Source organism: Aphidius gifuensis, linkage group LG4 (genome assembly GCF_014905175.1).
Source record: "Aphidius gifuensis isolate YNYX2018 linkage group LG4, ASM1490517v1, whole genome shotgun sequence".
NCBI lineage: Eukaryota > Metazoa > Arthropoda > Insecta > Hymenoptera > Braconidae > Aphidius > Aphidius gifuensis.
Window position 1 is genome coordinate 19,366,419 of NC_057791.1, and position 22,273 is coordinate 19,388,691.

General features: G+C 25.7%; 4 protein-coding genes across 6 annotated transcripts; 1 reads left to right on the top strand and 3 right to left on the bottom strand.

Annotated features, from left to right (window-relative positions):
* Window positions 1-1,169: 1,169 nt before the first annotated feature.
* On the top strand, window positions 1,170-2,522 carry LOC122855494. Of its 3 annotated transcripts, none has more exons than XM_044156893.1 (6): window positions 1,174-1,264; window positions 1,375-1,433; window positions 1,642-1,728; window positions 1,858-2,070; window positions 2,170-2,320; window positions 2,407-2,522. In XM_044156893.1, exons 1-6 carry the CDS (start codon window positions 1,213-1,215, stop codon window positions 2,508-2,510), a joined length of 666 nt encoding a protein of 221 aa, XP_044012828.1. In that variant the 5' UTR covers window positions 1,174-1,212; the 3' UTR covers window positions 2,511-2,522. The 3 variants fall into 3 exon arrangements, with proteins under 3 accessions (XP_044012829.1, XP_044012828.1, XP_044012827.1); XM_044156892.1 differs by having other exon boundaries at window positions 1,195-1,264; window positions 1,360-1,433; XM_044156894.1 differs by having other exon boundaries at window positions 1,170-1,433.
* Window positions 2,523-3,466: 944 nt separating this feature from the next.
* LOC122854022 (bromodomain-containing protein DDB_G0280777-like) lies at window positions 3,467-10,128 on the bottom strand. The gene is made up of 8 exons (XM_044154434.1): window positions 9,328-10,128; window positions 9,042-9,258; window positions 5,702-8,956; window positions 4,674-4,895; window positions 4,298-4,480; window positions 3,997-4,214; window positions 3,761-3,916; window positions 3,467-3,688 (listed from the first exon to the last, which is right to left on the bottom strand). Exons 1-8 carry the CDS (start codon window positions 10,126-10,128, stop codon window positions 3,488-3,490), a joined length of 5,253 nt encoding a protein of 1,750 aa, XP_044010369.1. The 3' UTR covers window positions 3,467-3,487.
* Window positions 10,129-11,985: 1,857 nt separating this feature from the next.
* LOC122854023 lies at window positions 11,986-17,931 on the bottom strand. Its single transcript, XM_044154435.1, has 10 exons — window positions 17,603-17,931; window positions 16,452-17,536; window positions 16,216-16,375; window positions 15,873-16,144; window positions 15,587-15,798; window positions 15,362-15,472; window positions 13,526-13,881; window positions 12,896-13,213; window positions 12,539-12,807; window positions 11,986-12,443 (listed from the first exon to the last, which is right to left on the bottom strand). The coding sequence occupies exons 1-10, from the start codon at window positions 17,911-17,913 to the stop codon at window positions 12,067-12,069; spliced, it is 3,471 nt and encodes a 1,156-aa protein (XP_044010370.1). The 5' UTR covers window positions 17,914-17,931; the 3' UTR covers window positions 11,986-12,066.
* A 1,200-nt stretch (window positions 17,932-19,131) lies between these two features.
* On the bottom strand, window positions 19,132-21,463 carry LOC122854024 (nanos homolog 3-like). The gene is made up of 3 exons (XM_044154436.1): window positions 21,334-21,463; window positions 19,332-19,557; window positions 19,132-19,216 (listed from the first exon to the last, which is right to left on the bottom strand). The coding sequence occupies exons 1-3, from the start codon at window positions 21,461-21,463 to the stop codon at window positions 19,132-19,134; spliced, it is 441 nt and encodes a 146-aa protein (XP_044010371.1).
* Window positions 21,464-22,273: the final 810 nt, after the last annotated feature.

A 22,273-nucleotide genomic window follows, 5' to 3' on the forward strand; every position in this document is an offset into this window, starting at 1 on the left:
TTTTTTATGAACTGGCAAAAGCCATAAACGTTTTTCCCACGGTCTTACTTTTTTTGCCCATGACTTCAAATTCAATTCGTTTCCTGGACTATCATCAGTGATTTTACTAGAATACATGGAAATGGCAATAATAGTAATCCACGTGTTTTTTCCCCATGATCTTGTAATAGTAATAAAAATGTATCTATCACATTATCATCAATACATGTATTTAAATTCAATGTTTCCAGGTTACTTGTTGGGGTATGCAATGGGGAAGCAATACGTATGAGGCAACCCTGGTAAAAATATTTCTCCACGATTTCTCCTCAATTTCTCGCGATTACTCCGAATTTCTCCGAAATTGACCCATGCGGAAAAATGAGTAGAGAAAGATATCAAAATTTTTTTCCGAATTTTCTCCGAATCGACTTGGGTGAAAGAACGTTCGGTAATATTTCTCCGATAAAAAAAAACCCGTGCAGAAATAATATATACAATTTATTTATCATCTCCTGTCCCTCCTGTTTTCCTGATATTTCAAAAATAGAATTTATTTCTTTAAAAAATAATAGAAAAAATAATAAAAAAAATCTTCTAATTGAACAGGATCATAGAACAAGCAAAGAGGTATTTGATACAATTTATGGTTGTACTCCAAACATTCCTGTTTTCCTGATATTCCGAAAATAAAATTTATTTCTTTGAAAAAAAATAGAAAAAATAATAAAAAAAATCTTCTGTTTGACCAGGATCATAGAACAAGCAAAGAGGTATTTGATTTAATTCATGGTTTACCTCCAGTTTAAAAAAAAAAAAAATATTATCTTAACAATAAATATCAAGTTTGGTGTGTAAATATTAGCTGTGTAACAGCGATCCCGCGTCTTCGGTGCGTGATATATTATATGCATATTCTTGTAAATCTTTTTCCTCATTTTTCATTTTCATAACCCAAACTAATTAATTGCCGAAAATAAACAAACGTAGCAATACCACACAATAACATTTAAGAGAGAAAACAATAAAAGGGTAATTTACCGCTTATAATTATATTTAATTCATGGTTTACATGAAAACTGTCGCACGACACTCTCCTGCTTGATTCGCTTTATAAAAAAATGCTAAAAAATTTCAACCAATCAGATTACGAATAAATTACGGTCAAGTGCCCTTTTTATTGAAGGGGAAGCCTTAGGCTTGCGGAAGCTGGACAGAACTCGATGGAAGTTGATGGAAGTCATTCAGATTTTTGTAGGACGATCGACTGTACAATTTTCCATAAGTACGTAATTTTGTCATTTTAAATAAGAGTATTAAACTCAACTAATTCAGTTGTATATAATTATCAGTCTTTGAATTTTATAATTACCAAAAAAGTTTATGTTTTCGGAGATCGTAGGGCGTGCAAAAAATTTAATATGACCACTACAATGCCATCGACAAATGAAGAGGTTAGTTGAATAAATTAATTTAAACTTCAAAATATCTTAAGATATTAATAATTATAATTATTAACTAATAATTATATTCATAACGCTATTTTCATAGTTTAAGAATTTAAAGGTTTTAATTATCAATATGTGAAATCGAAAAAATATAAAGATGAAATCTTGCATTTATCAATCAGCTGTTTATATGATGTCATTTATTTTTTTATAGATAAGTCGTCGGAATACTTTCTTCAGCATCTGCAGTTCTGTTGATGATGCTGCTATACCTGCTATATGTACCTCACTCTATGGCATTGTAAGTATATAAAATGTGTATAATTTTCTTTTGACCAAGTTCAAAATTAAGTTAACAGTTACAATAATAACAACAACAACAACAACAACAACAACACCATACTAAGAAATTAATCTTTTTACTATTTAGATTTCAACTCTGTTGTTACCATTAACGGTACGAGGTCCTATTGGTGGTCAATATGGTGTGTTGATACTGGTACTCGCGGACCATGATGACCCATCTACTACTTATCAAGAATTTCATTTACTGACTTTGACAGATATGTCCATTTCACTTGAGATGTTTCTGATAAGCATGCTCTTTTTTGCGCATTTAATAGGTTTTATTAGTGTGATTAAGGTTCGTTGAAAAAATAGCAAAGTTATGGTGATTTTATTTTTTTCTATGATATAGATTTTTTTTTTTTAATTGTTAATATTTTTTTTCCCTTAATTCTAGAAATGGATGAGAGGCTTAGTATTTTATTCAATTTTCTGTTTCGTCGAATTTGTGCTAAGTTTATTATGGTTGGCCAATGTGTTGGGCGGACATATCAAGTCTCATGTTATGTCACAATATACATTGGGATGGTATTGCTTCTTTGCTGTCGGTATGTTGAAATAATCATGTTGAATTTTATTTTTTTTACTAATAATTCTCAGCGGTCAATTTCAAAAATGTATTTTTTTTTTTTAGTCATCCAAGTCATCTCTTGTAACGCAGTTGATTCTTTTTGCGATGAAGGAGCAGGAAAAAACAAGAAATCTGATGAAGAATTACCAAGTATCATGGTTGTTTAGCGATGATCTTTTATAATACAAAATATTTAAAATATTATTATATTATTATTATAAAAAATTATTATTTATATTATTTATAATTAGTATAAATTTATAAAAAAAAAAACTACAAGTTTGAAAGCAGTTTACGAAAAAACTAAAAGTTTTTAATTTAATTATTCTCAAATAATAGTACAAACTTAAAATAATACTATAAAATAAATATAAAGTGTAAATTATCACTTTTATAACAAAAAAAAAAAATCCTTTTTTAAATAGTAAAATAACGTTTAATAACGATAGGAACTTCTACGAATGCAAGTCCATAAACAGCAAAGATACATCCAGACAATGGATGTTTCTCAATAGAAATAGAATACTTCTACTTTCTAGACATAAAAGTATATCAATTCTGTATTATCAGCAACAGCTACAATGGTCGAAGAAAAATCTTGTATTTATAAAAAAATAAACAAGTATAATGTAAATTTAACCATACAGCTATTTATAATTATTAATTACAGTTATTTATAATTATCAATTACTATTTAGTCATGTATTTTTTTGTCAAATTAATATTTAATATAAAAAAAAAAACAAGTTTGTAATATAAAAAAAAACACACACACAGTGTGATAATCTGTAATGAAAAACAAAAATTCTACTAATTTTTTAATAATTCTAAACTGAAAAACAAAAGAAAAAAATAATACTATCAATTTAGTGTTTTTTTAGTTAGTATATATACAATAGTAAAATATTTGTACAAACGGAAAAAATAATAATATCAAAAAGCAAGATGACAAATTATCTTAGATTTAAAAAAGAAAGAAAAAAAAAAAAAGAAAAATTATTTAAAATTACAATTGTATAACCAAGCAATAATTATAAAATATTAAACGAACTAGTAATTATTACTGCTTTGTTTTTTTTTTTTAAATCGAAAAAAAAAAATAATAAAACGAAAAATGGCGAAAATCAAGTAGATAAATAACAACTTAAACTAATGAGTGATTTGACTTGACGTAATTGACGATTGAATAGTCTAAAATTTTATAAATCCTTTCATCAATTTCAATCATTTTAATTTTTGGCTCAAATTTATCAAGTACTTCAAGTAGCCTTAATTTTGTCTCATCAATAATATCTTTATTATTGCACTCAGTATAAGTTGGTTTATTAAATTCACTGGGAACAATCTGTCAACAATAAAATCAAAATTAAAAAAATTAAATTAATAAAATTAATAAATAAAAAACAATATATTTTACCTCAATCGTTAGATAAACTGAAAATTCTTTAGGTCCTGGACGTTCAATAAGATGCCACAATTTATTTGAAATATTTTCAAGTAAATCATGTATTCGTAAGTATATTTCTTCCTCATTCCATTGAGTATGGATGACCATTGTTGTCAAAGTACCAACCTTCATTAAAATAAAAAATAAAATAAATATAAAATATCAAAACTCAGCACAGCTTAATTAACAATAAAACAAATATTTACTTTAATTATTGAGTATGCACCAAGACCAATTGCATATGAATACATTTGATGAGCAATATATCTATTGATGTAAAATAATTTCATAACGAAAATTCTTAATGTTGATATAAAAATTGGTACTTTATGTTTGAGCATTAGTAATCCCATTGACATCAATTGATCATCATTATTATGTCGTACCAATGATGCAACAACATTATGAACATGTTTACGTAAATCTATAAATAAATTTTCCATTAGCTATTTGATAATTAAATAATTAAAATTAAATGATAATATATTTTTGTATTATTTTTTTTACCAATTGGCTCACAACAACTGCTTTGTTCTTTTAATAATCTTTCAAATAAATAATATGCCTCTTTTGGATAATCTTTACACAAACTTTTAAGCAATAAATTAATTAATGGTCTTCTCAAATATTCCAGCTTAGCATATTCTTCTGGATTCATTTTACTTCGACGTACAAATATTAAATTATGTTCTGAAATTAAATTTAATATAATTTTAATGAAAATTTATATTTATATGGCTTTTTTTGTTTTGTATTATTATTAACTATTTATATGTACGTACTTGATTATTAATTGATTTATTAAATTTTTAAATAATAATATAATCAAAATTGAATAAAAAAATATATAAAATGTTATTTTAAAATTAAATGAAGAACTCACGTTTTACCAAATCAAGGGCTTTCAAAAGATGACGATTTGCAATATAAATTTCGATAGTTAGAATTATATGTGATGTTGATAATTCAATACGATAAGGTTGTAGAGTTTTGACTAATTGATAAGCAAGTCCCATTGCACCAGTATCAGCAAGTTTTACTAACAAATAATTACCAACTTTTATCAACAAATTCAGAAGTTTAACAACATCGTTTCCTTTGTGCACTAAAAAACCGTCAAATAACAAATATATATACAAATTATATCAAGGAAATAATAGTAAACTTAAAACTATTAATTGTGTTGTTTGAAATAAAATAAAACTTTTTTTTTTTTTTTTTTTTTTTTTTTTCATGTTTTAAACACATTTTTTTTTTTTTTAAAAGAAATAACTTTTATTAAATGCGATAATCGCTTATTACATAATTGATTACACTTATTTTATTTTTTTAAAAAAATTTGAATCATAATTAGTAAAGCATTGTCTTTGTTATTTTCTAGATTAGTTTTTTTTTTTTTTTTTTTTGTTTTTTTTTTTTTCAATTAGCATAATTTAATATATTTTTAATTACTAAAATAAAAAAATGTATATAAAAAAAGGAAAAAAAAAAAGAAAAAAAAAAGAAATTTATATTTTCAAAAACCAATAAAGTCTACAGAATAGTTTTAACAAAAAAAAAAAAATAATTTTTTGGTTTTTTTTAAATTAACTTGTCAAGATGCAAAAAAAAAAAAAAAAAAAAAGAGAAAAAAAATCAACCATCAATTATAAATTTCATTCAATGATGGTTGACGGTTTTAGAATAATATATATACTGATATTATATATTTTTTGTGATTTTTTTTTTGGTAAAAAAAAAAGGAAAGATTACATAATAATAAATTTTTGAATAAAAAAAGTAATAATGATAATATAGTAGTATAAGTAATAGTAATACTTAATAAATATATAAATAAATATATATAAACTTAAAAAAAATTAATTTCAATTTGGTCAAATAGATCATCATTTATACGAAAGAATTTATTACCTGATAAATGTATAATCTCAGCCAGATGATGAGTTGCCGTCATAATTTCTTTGCATAAAATTGCATAAAAACCACGTGCAAATGGTGACAATTCATTTGTATTTATTTTAACATCATTTAATATTTGTATAACTGCTTTGTAATTATTTTTTTTTAATTCATTACGAATTATTTGTAAATTATTATGAAAATTAAACAACTGATTTTGATAAATACACACTGGTTTACTGACATTATCAACTATTTCAATTTCATATCCATGTTCATCATCATGATGATTATTACTTTCAATAAAATCTACATTATCAATTTTATCATCATCATCATCTTCATCATTATCATCAACAGCACCAGCTGCTTCATCATGATTATTATTATTATTATTATCGTTATTTAATAATTTATTAAGTTTACCAAGTCGTTTTTTGATTCCAGTCATAATTGGTGGTAAATTAATTTGTGGTATTGTTGCTGTTGATGAACCTGGTGACTCAATTGATGGTGCTTCAACCTTATCATCATATTTCTCAATTGTTTTATGATCATTTAAATTATTAAGCTCATATTTATCTTCAATTGTTTTTAATAATTGTGACCAACTACGTATTAATGATTGATTCAAAGTGTTAGTCACCTCTTGTGGTAATTTACTCATCATATTTTTTTGAACATCAAGTGCTTGTTCAATACTTACTTTGCCCAATAAACACTCATTTAATATTGATGGTATTATTTCATTTGGTGGTTGTTCCAACATCAATATCAACTCACGTAATGTTATCCAATAATTACCATTTTCAATGTAATTTTTAATTTTTTTAATAATTATTTTTGGTTTATATGAATCATCTTTTTTTATTGTTTTAATTAAAGCATTGACAATATGTACTGGTGGCATTTTTCTTTCAGCAAGTTCAATAACTGTTGGTGCTAATAAACCATATACTGGCTCATTTATTTCATCAACAAATTTATCAACAATATCATTGTATAATTCAAGTATTAATTTTGTAGTATCCATATTTTTAATTGCATTTTCATAAACACGTGTTACATAACAATGCCATCCACGAAATATTGCATAATCCATACGTAATTTAATAACATATGGCTGTTCGTCATTTAGCAATTCATCTTTTGGTTCTAATATATGCTGAAAACGACAATTTGATATTTTTGGACAACGTGAACGTTTCAACATACCAAAACAATAACCATTAAACATTTTAATTACACCTGGTGGATATTCATTTATTCTTGTTTTTTTATTATCAATATTATCATTGTTGTTTATCATGGACTTGTTTGAATTATCAAATGTTATTAATTTACGATTGTTATTGTTATGATGATGATGATGATTAATTGGTATTGTGTTTATTTGATTTTGATTCATTTCGTATTCATCAAATACTTGATTAAATTCAGCATTGTTATGTTCAATAAATGGATCAATATTATTTAAATGCATTTTTTTATAATTATCATCGTCATTTGAATGATTTGACATTGTTGCTATTGATATTGGTGTTGTTTTTTTTTCATCATCATTATTGTCTTCTGTTTCAATGTCATCAATATCACCACCAAATAATGATATTTCATCGTCATTATCTTGATTATTTAATTTATCTTTTACACTTTTGTCATCTAATTTTTCACTCAATTGTAAATCTTCAGTGTCTGTAATGTCTTGATCAAATGACATGGCATTATTTGGCTTTTCAATATTGTCTTTCAATAAATTTGATGAAGTTTTATTTTGTAATTTTGTTGTTGATCCAGCATCACATGAACAATCTGTTGGACAACATGAATGACTTGATGATGAACTTGATAATTTATCATCAATTTCTAATTTATAATTGTCACTTGATGATGATGATGCTGATAATTTTTTATTACTTGTTACTGATAAATTGTCAATTACTTTTGTTGAACCAACTGATAATTTTTCTGTTGGTTGTAATTCATCATCAGTTAATCCATCTTCATGATAGTCAAGTATTTCATCCACTAGTTGTGTTTGATCAACTGAAGCATCTTCATTTTGTTTTACCTCATTATTAACAGTAAATAATTGTAAATTATTTTTAGTCAATTTTGGTGATACTGATTTGTCATCATTCGTTATCATTTTATCTTTATCAACAGTATTGTTATTATTTTCAATCACTGAATTATCAATATCTTTATTTAGCCATTTCATAATAAAATCATCTTGAACTTTTGTACCAGCTGTTGTTTTTACTGCTGCAATTGGACTTTTACTTAATGAACGACTTGATGAATTTTTTTTCAATTTATTTAATGAAGATTCAGAACTACCTTCTTCTTCTTCATCATCGTCATCTTCTTTCTGTCTTTTTCTATCAAATTTAAACCTCTTTGGACTTGGTGATTTAATATCTGTTTCAATTTTTCTTTTTGTCTTTTCATTATTAATTATTTGTGAACCAGCCACATTATTAATGACAGACTCTTTTACATTATTATCATCAACAGAATTATTTTTAATCATCAAGTTTTTTGGCTCATTAAATGTATGTAATTTATCAGTGTCAGTGGTTTTTATTATGAATTTTTTATCAGCTGACGATTTATCAAATCTAATTGGTGAAAATCTTTTGATTTTAGATGGATTTTCATTTGGTGGTGTTGTTGGTACCGTCTTGTCAGTTGCACAACTTGAAATTGATACATTTCTTTCAGCTGTTATTTTATTTGTCATATCAGTTGACATTCCAGATGATTTACGTTGATAATGTTCAATAATATTTGGTGTTAATTTTTCTAAATCAACAGACAATGCTTTTTCTGATATTGATGTTCTACTACATCTACTTAGTCTACCATCATCAAGCACTGAATGACGTCTACCAATTTTTTTTTCACCTTGATTTTCTTCATTTTCAATTGTCAATTTATTATAATTATTTTTAATGTCTTTTTTTGATAAACAATTATCAACATTGTCATTATCAGTTAATTTAATTTCAGTTAAATTACCATTTGTGTTTTTATCATTATCAGAAAATTCAATTTCATTGACTTTTTCATCGTTGCCACGTTTTTTAACTGGTATTTTTTTATTTGCAAATTTAATTGAACCTTTTGGAAGTATTTCAACTGCTTTTACTAATGGTTTTGGTTGTGAATCATCAACATTTTCATTTGTATTTAATTCTTTGTCTTCAATTGTACTTACTACTTGATTAACATTCATGCTAATCAATATTTTGTTGTCACTTGAGTCTAGGTATTTAAAAAAGAAAGCAAAAAATAAATTAAAATTATAAATATAATAATTGTATTATTTAATTATAAATAAATAACTTACCATTAATTGGTATTTGTAAAAGCTCAACAACGTCATTTGTAACATCTGGCAGGTCAGCAACTGGTGGTAATGATAGTGTTACATTCAATCTCTCACGATTGACACAAATATTTTCATTGCATTCAGTATTTTCACATGAACAAAGTTTTGGAATTGGTAATTTTACAACTTCAGGCTCAACAACAACATCATCTGTCAATAACTTTTGTCTTTTTTTATATTTTCTTGGTTCATTTGATTTTTTTTTTTTTCTTATATTACTTTTTTTTTGTGTCCATGGTCTATCATCATCATCAATTGTTTTTCTTTTACGTTTTTTATTAACAATAATTATTTTTTTCTCTTTTTTCTTTTTAATAAAATCATCTTTATTAACACTATAGCCTTTTTTAACAGCTTGTGTTTTAGATAATATATTAAATGTTTGTATTGTTCCATTAAAAGAAACTTCACGTGTTGATATTGTTGGACTTGTTGATGCTGTCTCTGGTGATGATGGTGATGATGGTGCTAAATTATTTTGATTAAATGATAATGATTGTGGTGGTGGTGGTGTTTTTGATGATGAACATGAAGATGTTGTTGATTTCTTTTTTTTAATTTTATCTTTTTTTTTTTTTCGTATAATTAATGGTGGTGCTGATGGTGGTGGTAGCAGTGATGTAGATGTAGATGGTAGAGGTGGTGTTTTTGGTTGTTCACAAGTATTTGGTGGCCATGGTATTGGACCAGGTCCAGGTGGACTAGCTGATGATGATGTTGCTGATTCAGATATATAATAATTATCAAATTTTGGCATTTCACATGATGATGATACCCTTGTTGATATTTGAGTTGATACACGAACATTTCTACTAATTTGTTCTTGATTTTCTTTTTGTTCTTGTTGTTCATGTTGTAATGGTGCTGTTGATAAATCATTTTCATTGTCAGCCATTGTTAAATTATCTTCAATTATTTTACTCATTTTTTTCCATGGTGTCCTCTCACGTTTACCAATTATTTGTTCTTTAACTTGTTTAATTTTTTTATTAAACAATTTAACATTATTTTTCGATTCAATAATTTCATCATTATTTTTTTGCATTATCATCTCATTATTATCATCAACAATTTCATATATTTTTTTACCAATATTATCATCAAGTTTTTTTTTAATTTTAATATTTATATTTTCATTATTAACACTGGTTTTTTTTTCTTTTTTTTTTTTCTTTTTATCTTTTTTTACTTTAACATTTGATGATAGTCCAGGTAGACTTGGATTATTTGATGAACTATCAATATCATCATCAATAATAAATTTATTTTTAGTACTACGACCCATTAGTTTATCGTATTTTTGAAATAATCTATTTTTCGAATTGTTCATTGTGCCACATGATGACATTGAATGTGAATCATCAGATAAATACAATAAACTTTGCATTTTTGGTTCATTAATAATACCACCAATTCCATAACGATTTAATCCATTTTTCATATTTTTATTTTTATCATTTTTAACTAAAAATTCAGCTGAACTCCATGAACCTGGGCTAGAATTTTTTTTACCAAGTAAACAATCACCACTAGAATTATTGTTATTATTATCGTTGTCATCTTCATCGTCATCTTCATTTTTTTGACTGTGTAATTCAACTTTTTGTTTGACTGTCAATTTTGGATATATATTTATTAGCTTAACAACTGGTATGAGTGAACCTTGTGATGATGTTCGTGATATTTCATCAGTTAAACCTGATATCTTTGATAATTCAACAAATTCATCCGACATCTTTAATGATTTAATTAATTACCTTTTTTGTTTAAATGACAAAATTATGAAAATTTTATGAATATTATTTAATGATGTGATAAAAAAATCATGATTAGTTTAATTGATTAATTAAAAAATATATTACGTCCTTAGTTTAATGGACGCGACACAAAATGGGATCAACTTTTTGTGCTTTTGTCTTGACTGTTGACATTTTATTTTTTATCTTAACGAAATTTTTTACTTTTTTTTTTTTTTTGTTATTATTATTTTTTTTTTTGTCCTCTAACTGTATTATTTCTTAAAAACATAACAGCTTAACTTGGCGATCAACACAAAAGAATCAGCACCGCATGTATTTTATTTCTCGACTGCGAGAGCGCCCGAGAGAGAACAAGAGAGAGAGAGGGAGAGAGAGACCAAAAGAACCACAGTAAAATAATGAAAAAAAAAAAAAAAAAAGAGAAAACCGTCACTTGGTTAATTAGTATTACCAACAATCAAAAAACAATATTATAAATATTAATAATAATCGTTGATTTAAACTTGATAATTTTTAATGACTGACAATTGTTATTTTATTTTTTTTTATTCACTGAATTTACAACTAATTCTCGACGTGATAAAACGTGCCTGATAAACGTGTGCTCACAATGTTTTTTTTTTTTTTTTTTTCGACCGTTTTCTATTTCCTTTGTATGTAACCTGAGGACTGAGAGGGGAGAAGAGAGGAGAAGAAGAAAAAAAAAAAAATAAAAGAAATTCAATTGGTGCGCATTGTGGTGGCGTTTTGCGGAGGGTTTTTGAACTAAATTCAAAACTATCAAAATTATTGAATGTTTTTATTAAAAAAAAAATAATTAAATTGTTTAAAAAATTATGTATCTAATTAACTATTGATTTATAAAATTAATAAAATTAATAAAAGCTCAAAAATTTGTTGAATAATTTTTTTTTTTCAACAAGAATAGGTTGTCTCTCTGGAATAATAATAATAAAAAAAAAAAAAAAGCGTAAATTTATATCTGGATGACGATGATGATGACGATGACTTGTACGATAATATAAATACTCGATGAAAAATATGAATGACTAATAAGTTAAACAAGGCATCTGTTCAACTGACTGATTAAATCCATTGATGTAAACAAAAATTAAAAAACTTGATAAACAATGAAATAACGTGATTAAAAGTTTATTTATTCTTCTCAATAATATAACTTTAATATGAAAAATGACATCATTTACAATGGATATATATTTCATTTAATAATTGTATGTTATTGGTGATGCAAGACCTGGATATTGACGTAATTGTTCCATTTTTTCATCAATCCAAGGACGTGCATTTGCAATGTTGGCATAAACACCTGGTACACCATTTTCACCACATCCAATACCCCAAGCAACTGCTCCAGCTTGTACATAACGACTTGGATTATTACGAAGTGGACAAACAAGAGGACTACCACCATCACCCTTGCAAGTGTCTTTTCCAGGCTCACCACCAGCACAAATAAAACTTCTATCAAGAACAAAATGTTTTCCTAATCTTGTATTACGTAATTTTGATTGACAATTATCACGACCAACAACTGGTAGCTCAACTCGTTTTAAAATAACTTGAAAATGTCCTTCTCTTCCTAATGAAAATTAAAAATAAATTATCAATTAATATATTTGCATATAAAATATATTGCATTATAAAAATATATATAAATAAAAAAAAAATAAATACCAAATACATCTTTTCCCCAGCCAGATGCAAAACATCTACTGTTGTCAAATATGTCATTGGCTTGTGGTAGACAAACAACATCAACATTATCAGACAGTGCAAGTGGTTCTCTCAAATAAAGTAATGCAAAATCATTTTTCAATGAACCAGCAATATAATTTTCATGTACAATTATTCTTTGTACAGCTCGATCTTGATGAGGTAAAATTTCATTTTTTGTTTGTGTATCCCATTCACCAGCTCTAATTTCTAAATCACCTTCTTGAACACTGTCAATTTATTAATAAAAATAATTAAATTAGTAAATTGATTTATTGTTTAAATTAATAATAATAAATAGTAATAATTGTTACTAACGTTGCAACACAATGAGCACCAGTTAATACAACTTGTGGATGAATCAATGAACCACCACATTGATAGACATTCATTTTTTCTTGGCTTGATCCAATAATTTGTTTTTTTAATACAGCAACCATCCATGGAAATTCACCAAATTGTGCTTCATTATTTGTTGCTCCTGTTATTCTAAAACCAATACCTTCTGGATTACGATTACCACAACCACGTGATTGAAATGGTGGTGGTCTAACAATATTTTTTTCATCACGTATTATTTCTGGTGGTTTACAGCAAACATCCAATGAACTTATTTCACATGAACCTGGTTTTAATCTGTCAATAAAAAAAAAAACAAAAATATAAAAAAAATAAAAATTATTTAATTTCAAAATTCAAACTAATAATATAAATTAAGTAACAAAATTTTTTTTATTATATACAACTGGTTTTAATCATTATCAAGAGATAATACACATTTTCATGTAGATAATTAAATTTTATAAAAAATATATTATTGATGTATCATCATCATGAAATAGTTGTAATAAATCTTCTACCATAATTTGTGTTAAATAATTATCTAGATAAAAAAATTAATATTTAAATAAAATAATAGGTTTAATTATATTGATAATATTTACAAACCTAATGTCAATAATTCCAACACCATCATCAACAATTGTTTGATTTTGACACTGATAATATGGTACACATTCACAATAATCATTGTCTGAAGTTTGTAGTCCATTGTTACCACCAAAACCAGGACCATTATTATTACCAATAAATCCACCACCTTGTTGTTGTTCTTGTTGTCCATTATTTGGTATTTGAAATACATTATTTATAAGTTTATCCAATTCTGGATCTGATTTAACTGGTGGATTTTTATTAACAGGCTTTGGAAATGTTTTTTCAATTAATGCTGATAAACCAGCATTTTGTGGTGCCCCAATAGTCAGTCCCACTGAGGCTAATAGTAAAATGTACCTCAGCATTTTTTTTTATTTTTTTCTAATAACTACCTGAAAGACAGAAAATAATTTTTTTTAAATAAAATTAACCATGTGTGTTACGTGTCTTCTTGGCAAATATAACAAAGTTTAATTTAATATTTTTTTTCATTTTATATCTTGTGATGCGTACATTAGCATAACAGGATAAGCAACTCGATAAATACAAGTGATAAAAAAAATAATAAATATTAAATAATATATAAATTTAATTACACAATATTTATTCAAATAAAAAAATATATTAATATTAAAAATACTACGTTGTGGTTTTTTTTTAAATAAAGTTAAAAATATATTTGAATCAATAATTTAATTTGAATTTTAAAAACGTTGGTTGTATCAATTAGAAAGGCAAAAATGACCTTAACGTTTGTATAAAAATAAAACAGCCACGCAATATTCCAAGAAAACATCATTGGTTTTTTTTTTTTAAATAAAAAAAAAAATGACGTTGAGGATTTCCCCAAAGATAATAATTAAATAATTCAAATAAACATGTAATTATATTTTTCTAACAGTAACAATTAACAAGAGTTTTTTCGAAACGAAAAACAACAAAAATAAATTACTATTAATAGTAAATAATAATAAGAAAAACAAATGATTAAAAAATATTTTAAATTAATGCTAAAATATTGAAAAAACTTACGTGGTAAAATTGATGTTAATATTGAGGATGTCAAGAAGTCAATAAGTGTTGTGTTGACAACGAACGTCTGTTGACTGTTACGATGTTGGTCCAGCAGTCGTCTTCTATATATCTCTCCCTACTCAATGGCCAATGCTCATCATCAATTAAAATCCCCACCAGTAGATTAATAATCCCCCGTTCAACTACATCATCTACATGGTCACCAAAAAAACCCCATTGCGAAAATCAAAATTCCATCAGTATAATCCTATTAAATATTTATCATTTCTTATAATCCATCATGAATTATATTTTAAAATTATTTCACCTTGAAATTATAATATAATAACCAATGATTCATCGAATTATATAAAAAATATTATTAAAATAGATTTTATTTCATTTTGTTTTTTAATGATAAAAAATTCATTTGATTTCTTTTTTTTTTTTTATTCACAATAAAATTATGTATTTATCACGTCAACAATTTTTACATATAATTATTTGAAATTTAGATATGCTTCCATGACTTTGAATGATTATTTTTAACTTGTCATCAATTATTTAAAAAAGCATGATAATTTTAAAATTATATTATTTTAAATATTGTTTTTTTTTTAAATAAATTTTTAATGTGTAAATTTATTTGTATTAAAATACGCAATACTGTGAACTAGAAACACGAACTTTCACCCTTGACATACTGATAAATATTAAACACAATAATCATATGAAAATAAAAATAAATAAAAAAGCGCTGTGTAAAATATTAAGTAAAAAAAAAAAATATTAAAATTATTTGGTTTAACCGAGTGACAGACAACATCATGAAACACCGTAATTAGCAAGTTGCTGATCAATCCATTGACGTTGTTGAGATACATCTGTATAAACAGCTGGAACGTTGTTCAAGCCACAGCCAATTCCCCAAGATACAATTCCCGCCTGAATTAATTAGATTAATAAAATATATTAATTAAAGTTCAATGACTATATATGATAAATATAAATTACGCAATTAATTGTACAGCTTTTTATTAATTTTTTTTTCGTTTTTACCTGTATAAATTGTCCAGTTGATGTTGAACAAACAAGTGGACCACCACCATCACCAGTACAAGTGTCTTTACTCAATTCACCACCAGCACATAAAAATGTTTTGTGTAGTTGAAAATATGGACCAAGTTTTGTTGCCTGTAGTCTTGTTTGACACTCATTTTTTTCCACCATTGGTAAGTCAATTTTTTTTAATATTGTTTGATATTTTCCTTCTATAAAAATACAAGAAAAAAAAAACAAATCAATGCTTAAATTTAATATTAAATTATTTTAATTAAATACTAACCAAAACCACTTCGTCCCCATCCACTAGCAACACACTGTTGACCAGGAGAAAATGTCATTCCTGGTTGAGGCAAACATATTGGCTGAATATTTGAAGTATAAGATACTGGTGTTGATAAAATTAATACAGCAACATCATAATAAAGACCTGGACTATAATATTGTGGATGTGTTACGATTGATTCAACATCAGATTCTTGAAATGGTAATGGCTCGTCATTATTTGCTGTATTCCATTCACCAAAACGTGCAACCAAAACACCAGTTGGTCGACTAAACATACAACAAAATTTATTATTAATTTGAAAAAAATTAATAAGAATTATCAATATGTTAAAACGTACTCTGTAACACAATGAGCAGCTGTAAGAACAGCTCGTGTATTTAACATTGATCCTCCACATCTAAACACAGCATTACCACCAGGTTGTCTTATCAACAATGCAACCATCCATGGAAATTCAGCAAAATAAGTTTCTCCATAATTAGCAGCACAAAATGGACCTTAAAATACACAAAGGCAAATATTTTATATCAATAAAATAAATAGTAGATAAAAAATAAATTATTAATTTTTTACCTCCAGTACAAGCAGGTCCTTTGACACCACAAAATCCATTGACTTGATTATTTGGATAAAGATTTAAGTTAACAGCTGAAGTAACAACTGTTACTGTTGCAAGTGGTGAACCAATTGTTGGTTTATTATTACCAATAATACCAGATGAACGACAACAAACAGCACTAGCAGACATACATGGTCCAAATCTTGAATCAATAATACCAGTTAATATATTATCACCACCAAAACTTGTTACAACAAAACCATCTTGACAAATTGATGGCTGTACACAAGTACATTCATTTTGTGTTCCAATATTTTTTTTAACACCAGTTACATTACTTCTTGGATCAATTGATGGTACTGGAAGTGTTGGTAATAATTGTTGAAATGTATTTGTAGATGTAGCATCAGAATCTTGTCCATTTTTTGGTAATTTACAACATATTTGTCCACTTGAACATGATGTAAATGTTTGTCTTCCACTTGGTAATCTTGGATCAATATTACCAGCTCCTGATACAATAACAAAACCATTTTTATCACATTGTATTAATGATACACAAACACAATTTATTGTTGCTGGTGGTTGTGTTGATGGAATTGATATTTGTGTTGGTGCTGGTGATGGAATTATAACTGTTGGAAAATTAATTTCAGTTGTTGGTAAACGACAACATACTTGTCCTGATTGTGTACAAGGATTTAATGATTGTCGAGGATTTATAATACCAGCACCTGATATTATAACAACACCATTTATATCACACTGTGATGCTGGAACACATACACAATTTGATGGTAATGGCTGAATTAATGGTAAATTTGTTGTTGTAATTATTGGTGGTCTAGTTGTTGTCGTTGTTGGAGCCATAGTTGTTGTTGTTGTTGGAGCCATAGTTGTAGTTGTTGGAGCCATTGTTGTAGTTGTTGTTGTTGGTGCCATAGTTGTTGTTGTAGTTGGAGGCATTGTTGGTGGATTTGTAAAAATAATTGTTGGTGAATTTGTTGGAGTTACAATTTGTTCCATCATTGCTGGAGGCTTTGTAGTTGGTGGAGGTAATTTACAACATACCTCTAAATCACCAGTACATTGTCGAATTCTTGAAATAACAAAAAGTCAATTAAATTTATATTATTTTGTATTTTTTTTTTGATGAAATACATACCTCACGTCAATGACTCCAATTCCATCAGTAATTAATGTATTATTAACATTACACTGATAATAAGGAACACAAATACAATCAATTGGTACTGGTGTCATTTGTGTTGTTGGAATTTTTTCAATCATATGAACTTTAAATTTATGTTTTAATAAATGAAATATAAATGATTGTTCATTAATTGTTTTTGTTTCTGGCCATTTCCATGGTCTTCCTGATGTTTTAATAAATTCACTTGAATTATTTTTATTTAACTGATGATATTCACCATTAATCTGTATCACAAAGACAAATAATAAAATTATAATAAACATTTTGAAAAATCGATAAAGTCTTTTAGCTATGAACAACATCAGTTAAATGACAAGCAATGTCCTCATTCAGGTGTTTATGTAGTCAGGATGTGCGCAATTGTTGAGAGGGGTCTCTATTGATGATGTCACACAACCCACCAGGTCACTAAGCTGGAATTTTAACGTATCACTGATCAATCTCTTAATTTGTTAATACAAATAATTAATTATATTTTCTTTTTTTTTAAATTTTCATTCATTTCTTTAAATTAATAATTTTTTTTTTTTTAATAACATCAGTCACCTTGAAAAAAGTCGTAAAATTTATTTGCTAATTTTTATGATAATTCTTTCTTTTTTAAATGAGAGAAAAATTACATTGGTACACTGACATGACCTACTTGTTTTTTAAATAATTGTATTCACTTTTTTTTTTTTTTTTTTTATGTGAACAGGAAAAGTGACAACATTATATATTGTATAATAAAAAGTTCCGTCTGCTTGATCACTAATTTTGTAACAGGGATTACTACCACGGAAATATCAACATTTGACACTTAATTTAATATTATTTTTAAATATTTCATTGTCAACAAATAATCAATTTGACATTTCTTTTTTGTTTATTTATTATTAATTTATAATGATGCTTGGCTTGATAAATACTTAGTAATAAATGTGTCAATTCGTGTTTATCATCATGAATAATCAACAAGTACATTCAATGCACATGAAAAAATAAAATTTCATTTCTAGATCAATCGATTGTGTCCCTATTTTTTTCAACCATATCAAATAAAAAAATCAAGTAAATCAACAACTTAAAAAAAATATTTATATATATAAATTTTTTTATTTATTATATTGTAAAAAAAATATACAACAATTATCATATTATTCTTAAAAATCTAATCATTCACACAGTGATATCAATTTTATAAAAGAGAGAAAAAAAAAAATAGTTTTAAACATGATTCAGAAAGTCAAAAAAAAAAAAAAATTAAAAAGAAAAATTAATTCAATTATATTTTATGTTACAAAAAGAAAAAATTAATTGTTGTTATTTTATAATAAGCATAAAATTAAAAAATTCGAAAAGAAAAAAAAAACAGTTACTGTTAATTAATTAAAAAATACTAGATTGACACACATCTTAATTATAATTTTTTTTTTACATATTTGTTAAAAAAAATTGAGGTAATTATAGTTATATGACAATGGTATAAATATTATTAATTTTTAATAGTAAAATGAGTATAAAGGACAATATTTAATTGTATGAGAATTGTCACCACTAACTCCACAGATAGGACACTTGTAAGCTCTATAAAAATACAAAAAAAAAAAATAAAAATAAAATAAACAAATAATAGAAAATAATTAGTATATATTAATGATGAATAATCGTTAGTTAATTGTAAATTGATTTCGATATTTACCTGAGAATTGGGCAACGAATGATACCATCAGTGTCTTTTAAAATATGACATTTGTATTCGATTGGTGATTTTCCATTGTTTCTACAGAAAACACATTCAGATGGACCCTTCTTCTTCTTACGTCTTGGACTGATGACAGTGTCATCAAGACAATCATCAGATGATTTATCAGGAACATACTCGAAATCACGTCCATTGTGGCGAAAATCTTCTCGAATTTCTTCAGCTAAAATACAGAAAAAAAATTAAATAATAAATGTTTATTTTATAAACAAATTAATTGTTTATTTTCTTATTTTATTAGGTTGTTTATGCTATTGTTTAAATAATAATAATAATTATTATTGTGTGAAAATAAAAGACAAATTGAAATTAAATTATAAAGAAAATTCAAGATAGAAAAAAATATTACAAATTAACTTTACTATTTGATAAAAGTGAATTATTATAAACAAAAAAAAAAAATACTTAAAGTAATACTTGAAATATTTTCAAGTATCAAATTTCATGTAATAAAAATTGGGTGGTATAGACATAAATTAATTTGACATTTAAGTACTATTTTAATATATATTTCTTTATTTTTCTTGGTAAATGCAAGTTTGTTTATTTTACATTGAAAAATAGTAAAGTCGTAAAATAGTAAAATTTCAAAAAGAAATAACATTAAATTTTAAAACACATATTGTTGACACATTTTTTGTAACTTGTCCTTGAACAAAGAAGAAAAAAAGAAAAAAAAAAAAAACAATTTTCAAGTATTTACCAAAAAATGGGGGTAACTTTGAGGGAAAAAATAAAAAAAAAATAAAAAAAAATACTTGTTGAATATATAAAGTCGTAAAAACCAAAAATGGTAAATCGTATTAAGCGTGAAGAAAGACAATGTGATTTTTATTTTTTATTTTTTTTTTTTTTTTTGAGGGCCTAGACAATATGAAGGACAAAAAATTTATCTTGATATATAGGGGTCTTTGTTTACCGTATTTTAATGGTGATGTTTTGCAGATGCCAATAAAAATTACATGAAAGAAAAAAAATGGTAAAAAAAAAAAACGAATAGAAAAAAAAAAAAAAAAATACTTTGAGACATTTTTAACATGTGTTTTTGCACCACCCAGGTATCGATGGGCAAATACGCTATTATGCTGTGGGCCCGTTAGGTCACGGACAACGGGTCGCAAAGAAAAACTTCTGTTTTTTTATTTAAATAATAAAAAAAAATAAAAAAAAATAAAAATAGACCTCTGTTTTCTTGAAATTTTAACAAAGAAAATATTTTATCTAGAATTTTCCATCGTTTAACAAAGAAAATACTTGAACCTTTTATTTTTAATTTTTTTTCATAATTAAAGATTAAAAAAAAATTTAGTAATTAAAATTTAATTAGACAATTTTAAAATATAAATCACTGATAAATAATTATTTTTAAATATCAAAATTATTGTTTATAAATCATCACGTACAGAATTTTTTTTTAACTTTGAAATTTGATACAAATAAAAATATCGAATAATCTCCTACAATGATAAAACTGATAAGCCATCAAAGTAAAAAAAAAAAAAAAATACAAATAAATTATTAAAAACATTAAATGACTCGTGTGGGAATGATGACGACGATTGATGACGATGTGCCGATACTGCCGATGAAACAAAACAAAAATATGTTGCCTCCTTTTTTATTGTTATTTTAAAATCATAAAAACAAGTTGTGACTTGTCACGCATCAAAGTGACCAACAAGCCCCCCTATTATATCCGCAAGATTAAATACCATATTAAAATATATAAATAGTATACTAAATATCAACACTTTGACAATACTAAATTAATAAAAATTAATACTTGAAATACTAATGACACTGTTGTATTTTTATCAACAAATTAATCAACATTTTTTTGCAACAAAATAAAATTTATACAGACTTTTAAATTAAAAAATAAGTTGATTTTTTGATGAATTAATGAATAAATAATTTAATTGATAAATCAAGTACTTACCACTTGGTTGAACTGGTTGTTTGATGATTGATAAATCGGCAAATAGACGTTTCAATTCATCTTCAAGACTTGCATTGTGTGGATAATAAACAAATTGTTCAAAAGCTGGTACAAAACTAATTTCACTCATTTTAATTATTTAATAAAATACAATTAAATTAAAAAAAAATATTAATTAATTGATCGATTGATTGATTGATTAATTGACAATGTGTTGGTATTTGTATATTTTTTTGACGATTTAAATTTCAAGATCGATGTGAATCCTTTGACTAAACATTCAAGAAGAACTTGAAGATGAAGATGAAGTGAGCTTGAAGGCTTGATCTTGAAGCACCCACGGGCCGCTGCGTGTGGACACAAATTAAAAGGGTGGGGATTATAGGGCTGTCGTTGGCTCGTGCCACTCGAGAATCGAGGAATTCAGAGAAATTCATCGGGGTAAGGCCCCAAAGCTGGAAAAAAAAAATAAAAACTCTATTTGCACCACGCTGCACTGACTATTTTTTTTTTTTTTTTTTGTTTTTTTTTCTCTCTCAGTTCAACTGCAAGACGTAAGGGTGTTTCTTTTTTTTTCTTTTTTTTTTTTTTTTTAAATTTTAAATGTGGTTTTGAACGTGAGTCAACGCGTGCGCACTAAGACTCAAAAATTTCAACGCACTTTTGTGCACTTCTGGTTGCTTCTGGCGTTTTTTTTTTATTTTAGTGCACAGTGTTAGACAAAAAATATTATCATTATTGAAATGCTGAAATATTTCTAAATACAAATTGAATTGTTATCTATTTTTTTTTTTTTTTTTGTTTTTTTTTCTCTCTCAGTTCAACTGCAAGACGTAAGGGTGTTTCTTTTTTTTTCTTTTTTTTTTTTTTTTTAAATTTTAAATGTGGTTTTGAACGTGAGTCAACGCGTGCGCACTAAGACTCAAAAATTTCAACGCAC

Bases quoted from the DNA above. Each gene is read 5' to 3' on its own strand.
- LOC122854022 (XM_044154434.1), bottom strand. From the start codon at position 10,128: ATGCAAAAAAATAATGATGAAATTATTGAATCGAAAAATAATGTTAAA. The intron at 4,215-4,297 runs GTAAAAAAAATA...ATTTATTTATAG, and splicing joins CAGTTGTTGTGAGCCAATTG to ATTTACGTAAACATGTTCAT. The intron at 3,917-3,996 runs GTAAATATTTGT...ATTTTAATGAAG, and splicing joins GTGCATACTCAATAATTAAA to GTTGGTACTTTGACAACAAT.
- LOC122855494 (XM_044156892.1), top strand. From the start codon at position 1,213: ATGGAAGTCATTCAGATTTTTGTAGGACGATCGACTGTACAATTTTCC. The intron at 1,729-1,857 runs GTAAGTATATAA...TTTACTATTTAG, and splicing joins GTACCTCACTCTATGGCATT to ATTTCAACTCTGTTGTTACC. The intron at 2,071-2,169 runs GTTCGTTGAAAA...CCTTAATTCTAG, and splicing joins GTTTTATTAGTGTGATTAAG to AAATGGATGAGAGGCTTAGT.
- LOC122854023 (XM_044154435.1), bottom strand. From the start codon at position 17,913: ATGTTTATTATAATTTTATTATTTGTCTTTGTGATACAGATTAATGGT. The intron at 16,145-16,215 runs GTACGTTTTAAC...TTGTATGTTTAG, and splicing joins GCTGCTCATTGTGTTACAGA to TCGACCAACTGGTGTTTTGG. The intron at 12,808-12,895 runs GTTAGTAACAAT...ATAAATTGACAG, and splicing joins GGTGCTCATTGTGTTGCAAC to TGTTCAAGAAGGTGATTTAG.
- LOC122854024 (XM_044154436.1), bottom strand. From the start codon at position 21,463: ATGAGTGAAATTAGTTTTGTACCAGCTTTTGAACAATTTGTTTATTAT. The intron at 19,558-21,333 runs GTAAGTACTTGA...TCTGTATTTTAG, and splicing joins ACAACCAGTTCAACCAAGTG to CTGAAGAAATTCGAGAAGAT. The intron at 19,217-19,331 runs GTAAATATCGAA...GTATTTTTATAG, and splicing joins ATTCGTTGCCCAATTCTCAG to AGCTTACAAGTGTCCTATCT.